The 12,017-nt window shown below is 40.1% G+C and overlaps 1 protein-coding gene across 1 annotated transcript in view; it reads right to left on the reverse strand.

The window, feature by feature from the left end:
- ptgir (prostaglandin I2 receptor) overlaps positions 1-6,611 on the reverse strand; it is a 23,797-nt gene extending 17,186 nt beyond the window's left edge. Inside the window, exons 1-2 of the mRNA XM_035680700.1 lie at positions 6,392-6,611; positions 5,139-6,201 (exon numbers count right to left, since the gene is read on the reverse strand). Coding sequence (XP_035536593.1) covers positions 5,139-5,984 — 846 coding nt within the window. The 5' untranslated portion in view covers positions 5,985-6,201; positions 6,392-6,611. The remainder of the gene's footprint in view (positions 1-5,138; positions 6,202-6,391) is intronic.
- Positions 6,612-12,017: the final 5,406 nt, after the last annotated feature.

Genomic DNA, 12,017 nt, shown 5'->3' on the forward strand with positions numbered 1-12,017 from the left:
TTGATACTCTGAAGTATTGACGCAATTCTGTCAGTGCCATAACAGTATTAAAGTTCTGCACCCAGCCCTACATTAACTGCACCACTCCCATGCCGCATGGATGCATCTGACACCTCAGACTCACGCAAAGGTCATGGTAAACTATGCTGTCGTCACACAGACTTCAACCATTATTTCCACAATTTGTGTTGTAGTAGACTCATCTGATACCACTTCTGGGAACCATTATAGGGATTTCAGCATTGAGTCATCTTGGACAACGTCTGGATTTGGGGACTTCCCCTCTTTGTCCACACTGATTTACTAAATCTGGATCCAGTTGGATGTTGGGAGTGTCCTTGAATAGCTGTCATCCTGTCATTCTGCATATTTTCAACAGCATTCGAGTCTGGGCCTGTCAAGGGGCTTAAGAGCTCCTGGCTGTTTTGGAACTATTCTAATGTTGATTTAGTTGTATGCTTAAGGTTAAAGACAATTTAACATTTATCTTAATGTTTAAGCTGTTTTAAAGCGGGATTTAATCAAGAATTAGTTTTCATATGGCTCCATTATCTGGTTACTCAATCTTTCCCTCCTGAACAGGCGAACAAGGCAAGGTTTTGTGTCTTCAAACAACAGAACCTTTTGCTTTATACTGTTTCACATAGCCTTTTTACAACTTCACTCCATGTGCTTTTGTTTGGTGGTTTCCAGCCTGTCAAAAGGACCAGATTTATGAGGAGCTGCACTGACTCCTGGAGGCATGATGCCCTGTGAGTGTAAATGTGTCAGAGCTGTTGTTTATCTTCTTCCTGACAATTATCACTGTAGCCCAGTTTGCTCAGAGCTTTTGGACGGGGTTTGGTATTTTCATTTTTTCTTTTCCAAATCACAGAATGTACTGTGCTCTTGTGAACCACCCCAAGACTTTTTTTAATTTATTTTTTTGCATTTCAATCTTTATTTGGTAGCCACAGGGGAGATACAAATGGATTGTGAGTAAGAGGATGCCCAGGCACGTGTACATCGGTGACAAAATACACAGTCATGTTGATGGTTTCAGGCTATTCGATTGATCTACAGGTGGGACTAACCGGCGAATTGTGCCAACAAAAGCAAGGAAGAAGAAGACTGCTAGCAAGCAATGGTGGATGTAAATATAGGTTTCAAATAATTCCAAAATCTGGCTCCTTGGATATTTTATGAGGACGGAAATGCCTTCAGGAAGTCCTTGGAGATCCACACAACGTGCTTTAATGAGAAACACTGAATATAAACAAACTTTTTTTACAAAAACTCCACAGGGTCTGTTTAACTCTTTTTTCCATATACAACCTCTTGTCTATCATTCTGCATGTAACATACTGTAATCATCATAGGATTTAGCATTTTCACTTGGTGTAAATCATCTCATTGCAGCTGCTATGTAATACTTTCAGCAACTCAGCGAGGTATAATTTATTTCATGGATCTTTGTCAGGGAGTGCTGTCATCTAACCTCATGCAAACAAATCAATATTAGTCTGCTGACTGAGACACAGACATGGTTGCTACGCTAATGGAAAACCTTCATCACTGATTCAGATCTGCGCTGCTCCGGATTACAGTTAAAAACCTGCTCTGGAGTTATTGAGAGCTTCCTATAACACTTTTCTCCCAAACTACTGATTGACATGATAATGGGTGAAATTTAGAGCTAACAGCCTTGTGTACAGGTTGTGATATGAGTGTAGCACTTTATTGATCCAGGTATTGACAGGCAACATATGGGCCCAAGGCAGGTTCTGTGGTCCCCATAGGAACATCAAGGAGAGGGGGTTTTGGTGAAGATCAATCAGTCTGTACCTGTCCCCCGGAGGAGATTTACTGAAGAAAAATAGGCCTAATGGAGTTGTATTGATTTCCTTTTCTGAGGGAAACTGTCAATACAAATGAAACACCCTAAATACTCACAAAAATGTAAACAACACATAAATCATCAGGACCGTGCAGTGACTCCATGTAGGAGGATGATCAGCTTTAACACTAACCCATCTATTAAATCTTTGGATTTCTTCTTTTTGATCATTGTTTTATTCTGTACAAAATGGTCCATCAAAGCCTCTTAGAACTGGAGGTGACCTTTGTCAAATCAACAGTCAGTACAAAACCAGAGGATATTAAATTTACAATGCCTTAGGAAAAAAAAGTTATATCATATCAATAGTTTTAGGGGGAACGTGTTATAGGACCCCCTCAAGTTCAATTTAAAGAGCAAATTGCATTTGTGCTTAAACAATTAGCAAAATTGTTAATTAAATTTCTTTTGATCAATTTACAGTTTCGGCATTAATTCCTATCATCCCAATCGGTGTATTTAATGTATGTTAGTTCTATTAAATACATTTGGCGGTGTAACCTTACATAATGTGTTTATTATACTCGGAGGGGAGGCTTTAAATCAATGACATTTTGTAGCTGTATTTTAAAATGTTTAACAAGCAGTAACCACATTTTCCATATGGCATTTCTAACGATGTGTCAATAGTCCTTCCTAGAACAACCCGAGAAGGACCTCATGTTTCACGCAACATCAAACAAATTAAACGTTCTTTCACAGAACAGCTGCAGTGATAACATTCATCACATCGGGTTCAATTGGTTAATGGCACTTTATCTTTTTTTAGCTGTCTGTAAATTGTACAGAATATGTACAGTAGGTTTAAATCAGTCAGAGGTGATGTATAACATCCAGGGCTGCAGAGTGACAAGCCTGGGAACCTGGTGTATTTCAGTTAATGGTGAACAGGACAAACATTCACAGTATTTTTTATTATCTTGAAAGTTAGGTCAACCCACTACACGACCCAAACAGTATCTCCACAAAACAACTTGAATTTCTGAGAAATTCCCACACATCTGATTATCTTTTACCACTTCTCTTAAACTAATGCCGACTGAAACGTGAAAATTAATAATCTTGTTATTCACACCTCTGAAATGTACGTACCAAAGAGCAACTGCATTGATTTGTGTCCAAAAACCACTTAAAAAATGCGAGATCTTGCAACGTGATCTGCAAAGTCGCCAACATTCTTGAGGCAAAGAACGTTGGAAATAATAATGTTCTAATTACAATCATTCATCTCCTGTCTTGCCAAACTTGCTTTAAAAAAAGGATGCATTCATTTAATAGCACCTGCGTTCCCTCTTGCCCACCAACATGCAGTCCCTGCTGATGAGGGCAAACTGCAGACGGAGGCGATTTTTCAGAGCTTGAAAGCATCGTTCTCCAAGGTATATTAAGTTACATTAAAGTGCTCTGAGTAAACTAAGACTAACTGGAAACATCTGCTGGAGCAGGAACACATGGTTTGTGTTGGCACATCGTTGTTTATAATAAACAGCAAGAATAACGACTGAATGCAGCTTATATATTTGCATATGCAAAAGAGCGAACTCGCAAAGATGTGAACTGTGTCAGTGCTGAGTAGAGTCAACTTACTCTTACCTTTACTTATTCATTTTCACAGAATCATACTTTCTTGCCAACATCTGTTATGCTTCGGGCAAACTAACTGGTGTTAATCATGAGGCCACATCAGTCTGGAGACATGTTAAGTCGGCTGAGATGGACTTACTCATGACACCGCTGTGCCAGTCTTTTTCAGTTACAACCACAAAGACTTTCATGCACATGAGCAAACAAGCACATAAACACACGCGTCCGCTGAGATGACACATGAAACACAAATTACTTAATAACAGGGTCTTGAATTATTCAGAATGATGTATGAATGATCAGGCTAGTAACTCTAGATTGTTTGCCAGAGATGTTTAAATTATGAACATGTATAAGTAAATCTAAAATCTGTTTTGCAAAAGTACGCAAATTAATTTAACAACTGATTTATTTTGGAAAATAAAAATGACCCTTTACTGTTTCATTTACAAATTACTTTGCCTTTGAGCTTTTTAATTTTATTTAGAAACTGAAACGTAAATGTACATCTAGAACGCTTTTGCAAATAGAGAAGTTGGGGTTTCGGTTTCCTGAAGCATTACTCACGAAGTGTTGACAAGTGTATATCATCATTACTGTTCATTTCCCCGGAGCTCTCTCTGCCACAACTCTAGGCAAACTGCACTACATGCACGATAGGTTAGTCAAAACCTTCAAGCCTTACTACAAACTATCCAGATGCAGACAATGAGTAGTTAGTGAAGGGCGAGAACAAGAACAATTTTTACTTCTTCCTGTAAACTAATTAATCATCCAGACCAGGCTAGGCTAAATATGTGAAAGCATGGATTCCTTTATAATATAACTGGCATTAATCACATCCTCCAGCTGGTTTTTAACTTCTCAAACTTGACTTTCGCCAGGACCTCTGGCTAATGTTAAGGGGCAAGAGACAGGAGGCTGGTTCAACTCTTGCCAGAGGAGCTTCAAGGCAGGGCAGGGACCAGTCTTCCAGGGTTGTCAGGTTTGGCACAGTCCTTTCAAGCAGGGACAGATATGGAGCTGAGTAGACGAATACACAACACAAACATTCACAGTGACAGCGTGCCTTGTGTGGAGAAGGCTGCACTCTCAGGCACACCTTATACTGGTGGAGCCAGCAGAGCATAGCACAACCGTTAGTGAGACTCCAACAGGGCACACAAACACATACCACAGCAACAAAAACATCAACGGTCACCATGCAAGCTGAGCTTTTATGTACATAATGGTTACAGAAAGAGGGGAAGGAATTATTTTTATTGGTGTGGACTCATTAGAGGTTGGGGAACTCTCTAATACTAAAGTGAACCTCCTCCAGAAGAGTGCGCAGAAACACTTCCAGTCAGGGACACTTGTTAATGGACCACAACCACAAAAAAAACCTTTTTCTGTTCCCTTTTCAGTACAAACCTTTTTGCACCTTGTTTTCCTATGAAGATGGTTGGCTCATGTTTCAACAGCTAAATGAATGACTAAGGATGATGTCAGCTCTTTCCTCCTCTTGCAGTGAAATAAATCCATAAGATACAGACGCACCGTGATTCAGAGGTAAAAGGGGGAAAAATGCAGAGGACCACCACACAAGGTGTTATAGTTACACACACACACACAAACACACACACACACACACACACGAGAGAGAGGGAGACTGAGAGAAGGTCAAATGTGAACTTACAGTGAGCGGCAGGGAGCAGACCACAAAGATGACAGTGATGAGAGCCAGGAGCACCAAGTGGTCCATCTCCTCTTCCCCCTGTCCGAACCAGGCCAGGCTCAGCCTCCTCCTTCTCCCCATGGACCCGACCGAGCCGCGCCGCATTTTCTGGCTCCGGTGCATCTGGCACAGGCTGACAATCACCGAACCGTTGCACACAAACACCGCCAAGATCAGCAGTGCCATGAGAGAGGAGTAGGACAGAGAGAAGGCCCGCACCAAGTTGGCCCGGTCATCCCCTGTCGCATCCATGTCGATGAAGCACCACGTCCCGGGACAGTACTGTCTGAATTTACCATAGCCGCTGTATGGCAGGAGGCAGAAGGCCAAAGAAAAGAAGTAAATAAAAAAAAGAGTGAACTTGGCGAAGCCGCGGCGGATGTGAACAGAGTAAAAGTAAGGATGGCTGATGGCCAGACAGCGGTCCACGGCCATGGCGCAAAGGATGAGCGTGGGCGCCAGGCCGAAGAAGCTCATAGCGAAGCCGAAGAGGTTGCACAGGCCTTCCCCGCCCAGTTTGATCAGGGACATGTTGCGGGCGTAGCAGATGAACACAGACGGGCTGAGGAGGCAGGTGCCCAGCAGGTCGGTGAGGGCCAGCCCGGTCACCAGGATGCAGAAGACCGAGGACCTGGAGCGATGCTCCTTCTGGTGCACCCCGAGGATGAAGAGAGCCAGGAGGTTTCCCACCACACCGGCCAAAAACATGATGATGCTTGTTGCTGGCTTGCCATGTCCATTCACGGTGAGACTGTCATTGCAGGTGGTATTGATGCATGATCCGTTTGACAGCATGCTCTGGTTCATGTTTAACGTGCTGAGAAGAAAATCGCCTGCTCAGTGCGCAATCAGTAAGGAATCAGCAGACAGCAAAGGGAAACCCTGACCTTTTGACACAGTCATTTGGTAACTTAGTAGGCGGGGATGTATGGCAAGATCCATAATGCTGAGTTACACATGACTCGTAACCTTTCCCCCTCTCTCTCTGTGTGTTTTCTTTCTTGCAGACAGTTATGTAATCTTTCTGTGAAACAAGTGACACAAGAACAAATCTTAGTGTTCAGACATTAAACTCCAATCCCCTCACGGAGATATCACGATATTCGTTTTCTTCTCAGCATATCAATGCATGTTTCTACTGCTGCTTACTAATTGTGCTCTTAAACTGTGAAAGTCCCTTCTCAGCACAGTTTTAGTGACTAATAATCACTCACCTTTCACTGGCTCTGCCGGAAAGCAGCAATACTTGACTGCTTAAAAGTTCCTTCTTCTTCTGTCTGATCTTCTTCTCTTTTCTTTTCCTCCACGGATTCACACTCCTGGTTTGTTAATTATTAAATAGGGAATACTGAGCCGATATTGACATGCGGGGTTTAAAACTACCGCTGCCGGTAACGTGTCGAGAGACTGACTGACTGAGCTCCGAGCCTCCTCTGCTTCACTTTCTCTCTCTCTCTCTCTCTCTGCACCTCCCAATCTCTTTCGGAACAATGTCTGGTCCCACCCACTAGGTGCACCGAAAACAAACTGACAGATAATTGTTAAAAGGAAATGTTTAATTTAAAGGTAACAAATGTGGAATAACTTCATTTGTTTCTATTGGTTATCAGACATAATGAATTGTCTGTGGAGTAATTTACGACGATGAAGTTTGCTTTCGATTCGGCATTTAAGGGAAAACTTAAAGCAGTTTGAATTTAAAGTACTGAGCGACAAATCCTCCGTTTTTTTACTCCTCGTTGTAAAAGCTTTAGATAAAGCCTTAAACACACTTAAAAAATTGTGAAACCTTTATTCTATTTCTCAAAATAAATAAAAAGGGGATATTTTACTATTAAACCAAAAAACACGAAACTTGTCAAATCTGGACTACATTACCCCAGAGAGACCAGATAATCCTTAAAACATAATTTCCCATTTGTGAAACCTTTATTTGATTTGTGAAAGTGCAAAAAAAAAAGGTATAGAGATCTAAATTGGGGAGGGAAAAGCTTCCCTTTTAGCATTTTGACAAGTAGAATAAAGATTTCACACATTTGAAAGTGTGTTTCAGACAGAGTTAAGGCTTTATCTAGCTTTTACAACAATAAGAGGAGCCAAAAAACAGAGGATCTGTCGCTCAGTTAAAGTTAAGTTTTCCCTTAAACGCTGAATCAAAAGCCAACTTCAGCCTGAATACATTTCCATTTTCAAAGATATTGTAGACCTATACGTTTGTGTCCAGAAATAGAAGCAGATAGAGCTGCATTATGAGCACACTGGCTATAAATATCTTGACCCACAGATTTAGGTTCAACAATAATTGATTTGAATTGCAGTATGAACTTAAAATAATAACAAAAAACACAGATAGAAATGATTAAGATTCAGGGAAATGACACAAAGAGTTTGGTCAGCATTGGCTTGTTCCCCTTTGTGAGCTCAGAAAAAAATGCAATCCAATTAGTCTTTGTGTAAGTATTTGGTTTGGCATTGCCTCCCCTTGGTTTTTAAAAAGGTGTTTTGAATAGACTTAATCTCAGTTTACATTTCATGCAGCCTTTGGTACAACTCAACTGAGAAAGGGTGAACCGGTGCTTCAGCTGAACATAACTGCAAATAAAAGAAAGTTTTCTCTGCTTGTTTTTGCCTCAGTTACCCTGCTGATTCATTCTTCTTCTTCTTCTCTGGCTCCTTTACTTTGTTGTATTTGTGCAGCCTTTTGTGAAATACCTGTAGGCAGAGGTAACAGTGCGTGTACTCTGGAAGAGGCTGAATGCTTTGATTTCACCCTCAGGGTTAACAACACTCTCCTTAATCTTAATATGCTGTCAAATGTTTGAAGAGTGTCTGACAAAAGTGGAACCAGAGAAAACCTGTTTGGAAAAAATAATAAGTCTTCATACAAACCACACAGTCAGGACCCCCAGATTGATACACATCATGCCGCGGACCCGTATTTGATAAGATCTCGTCTTGGGGATCCCTGTCTGATAAGCATTAGCTATGTGTGTTAGATTGAAGCCTATAAACAGAATAATCATTTTAATACATTCTCTCTCTGGGCTAACTTTTAGCCAATGAAATAATGGAGAAATTAAAATATCCCCTATTTTTCTGAGGACCCCTGTCATCTGTGGGTTCCCAGTTGAGAACCACTGCTCTAGTAAATAGTAAAATATTCATTCAAAATTTGACCCAAGTAAAGGTTCAGTATCAACAATATATAGTACACAAGTTCAAGTACGTATTATTCAGATTGAGCCCTTTATTATAATATAAACTGTACTGATTTTTATAGCAGATGAAATTGTAATTAACAGTTTAATGTTGTAATTTATACTTTATATATTTTTTGTAATTCTTACCTAAAACAATGCATCATATTTTAAAGAACATCACAGCTTTTGAGGGAATCTTTTAGGTAAAAAGTCTGTTTCCCTCTCAGATGTAGTGGAGTAGAAGTTTCCATGAAATGGAAAAACCCAAACGGATGTACTTTGGTATTCTCCATCACCGCAAAGGCAAGAAGGCTCGATGTTTTATGGTGTCATTTTCCAAATCGTTTTTGGGTTTTTTTTCTCCCAAAGGGAGAGTGACCTTATTCATTTGTCCACCCAGTGTCTGACGTCTGAAACACCACTGGTAGATGTGACTAAAGCTTTTTTTAATGGATCTTATTGACCCAGGAAAAATACCTCCGTTATGCTGGCTGTATTTGCTCATTATGCTAAACCCTATCTGGAGGCAGTGATGCAGATGGTAAAACCCAGACATGGTCATAGTACACTAACACAGGTGTTTTCACTTAAAGTTCCTGATCAGACCTCTTCAGATTTTGTATTTCCCTCACACTCTGTCACACTGGTTACAACTTAGACCTTTATAATTATTCTTATTATGTATCACACCTTCATCATTCTTACTGGTAGATGTAGTCTAACTTGTCCCATGATTCTCTGCATTCCCCAACTTCAACCTCAGCGGAGGTCGAACTAATTAAAATAAGCTAAAACGCTTGCGTGCGTGCAGAGGAGAGCAAACTGAATCATCTGCAGGCACAGTTGTTTTGTTCTTCAGTATGGTCAGGAGACAGTCAGGGCTGAAGGATAAATCACAGAACAACACTAGACACAACCAAGAGCTCATGCACTGCTGTGATGATATGTTGGTTGATGCACATAAAATGACACAAACGCACATAATGAACACATCACCATTTCCGCAGATACAGGATGCAATAAGGCTGAAGTTCCTGAGGAGCCATTGCTGCGCTCTTTAATGGTTTATTTCCATGACACCTAAAATAAGCACTAATAAAATCATTGCGACCAAAAAAATAGTCATGAATACAAACTGCTTTATAGTAATTACATTTCATTGCTCACTTTCCCCTCGCAGTAGTTCCACTTGATTGCTTCCTGTTGCTGTTCCGTCTGTAATTGAGGAAACATAATAATAACAGTGTAGTGCAAGTGTTCAACTGTGGATGGAGTAATGGAGATCAGGTTTCTCCTTGTTTTACACTCTGTAAATGAAAGTGTTGATGCACAGTTACTCAGCTGGTTGTGGGGTAGTTTGCTCACTGGCACAGGGCACTGTGATATTGTTAAACAAAGACATGCAAATATTTGTTTTAATCTTCTTCTCACTTTGACTCAGTCTCTCCAGCCTTCACTCCTTCCGTGGCAAACACAGCTCTAATTAACTTGTAACTATCACAAGACACCCTAAGACATGGGTGGCACGCAGGTCGTTTACAGCTGCCCCGCTGATAAAACAAACCAGGCAGGCACCTTTAAATAAACAGCAGGCATAGACGCATTAAAACAAATGCAGATATATTTATAACTGAGACACAGAGATCATAACACTTGGTCAATTTACACGTTCCTATTTGAAACATACACAGTTTGCAATGAGTGCAGGGAAGCATCGATTTACAATAGAAGCTGCTGGTGTTTGGTTGTACGTGTATGTTATTAATTAAAGAGTAGAAAGGTGTGGTGACTCAGGTTTCAGAGAGAGCAAACATGCAGTTCAGGTGAAATCCATACCCAAAAGTTAAGCTAGGTGACTGAATGGTTTTGTAGTTGGATGGATGAATGGACTGACAGTGGTGGATAGATCAATGAATAATGGAGGATAGATCTGAATGGAAGAATGGATAGATAGATGGAGGGATAAACGAAAGGGTGATGGGTGATAATAGATGGATGGATTTATAGAGAATCAAGGGATTGATGATGTATTGATGGATGATAAATAGATGGATGGATGAGTGAATGAATGGATGGATGGATGGAAGGATGAGGGATAGGTTGGTGGAAGGATGGAGGATGATTGCTTCCATAATAAGGCCACTTTAAAGTACATTCAAGAACCGACGGAACAGAAATAGAAATGGTGGAATCAAAACAAAAATGTCATTTGACAATTTGAAAAATTCCAGTATATAACATGCATAAGTATGGGCAGCAACATGATACACAAACTAGTGTGTTGTATGTATGTGTGTGTGTTTTGTCTGGAGCTGTCTCACCATGAAAATGATATGCTTGGTCATCATTTCCTCCTTCAATTGAATCCCAGAGAAAAACATGCTTCTTTCTAGGGCTGCCCAATTAATGAAATTATTACCGAAATCGCAATATGGCCTAGTGTAATATGCAAATGACAAAAGCTTAAATTTTTTGATAAAGATATAATGTTTGATAAATCAGCATTATAATGAAGTACTGCAGTGCTGCAGAGATGACCTGGCCTACAAAACATGTCGATTTGTGATGCAAAAAATGATAATTCCCACACTAATCCTGAATCATACTGCAATCGCAATGTTGTGTAAACTTACCTTTCTATCCACTCACTGTTAAATGAAAGAGATGTCAACCTCTATCTTGTTTTCCGTGAGTACAAGCGCACACATTTTCTTGCTGGTATAAAACATTAGCGAAGAATGTCACAATTTTCAGGAAAAGAATCAGTATCAGTAAAAACATTGTGCATTTATCGTAACTCATAACTCAATGGAAGACGATAGGACTATCAAATAAGTTTGTTTTGACCAGAATTTATGATACTCATGGAGCTCAGGGAATTTTGGTCTTGGCTGTTTTTTTGCCCAACTCTTTTATCCCTAATTGAAAGCAGAATGTTACTAATGACGCAACCCTCAACATGAAATAGAATCTGTAAGACATTTGAAAAAACGCAGCTTTAATTCGGATTTCATTATGAGGTTACATTTGATAAATGTATGCTGTGACATATGTCAACGCTCTGTGTGAGCATCTTATTATTTTTCAAACCTGCAACCCACACTGTACATACTGTTACAGTTCCAACTCCGTGAAGAAATTCACTGAGGGAAAGGACAGCAACATGTATGGGTTAGTGAGAGAAAAGAGATGACAAAAAAGGTTTGTGAATCTGATTAGCATATTTGTTGAGCGTTTCCTCTGTAATCTTTACAGTGTGTTTTCATTGTTAGATAAGTATCACATATGTAAGTCATGGAAACATCAATAACCGAATCATTTAATTAGCCAGCACATGTTTTCAGCTGTGCATGCCACGATGTCTGAGAGTTTCTGCCTTCCAGAACTTCAATTCTGTCTTTGTGTTTGTTTTTGCATTCAGAAATCCAGTGATGCAAAACATGGTTTTAACATCCATAACGGTAAACACTGCTCAATGAACCAGTGGCCGACGCTGACTGCAAAGATGTGGCGACGAAAGATGCTGCTGATGTGAACAGTGAGACCACACACAAGGTTGACATTATGCTGATTAACATACTTTGGGTGTATTTGAGCTTCTAATGCACACAGGTTCTTTGATGTCCAAGTATGATGGTGA

Source organism: Morone saxatilis, unplaced genomic scaffold (assembly GCF_004916995.1).
Source record: "Morone saxatilis isolate NCDOM2014 unplaced genomic scaffold, NCSU_SB_2.0 Contig8, whole genome shotgun sequence".
Classification (NCBI taxonomy): domain Eukaryota; kingdom Metazoa; phylum Chordata; class Actinopteri; family Moronidae; genus Morone; species Morone saxatilis.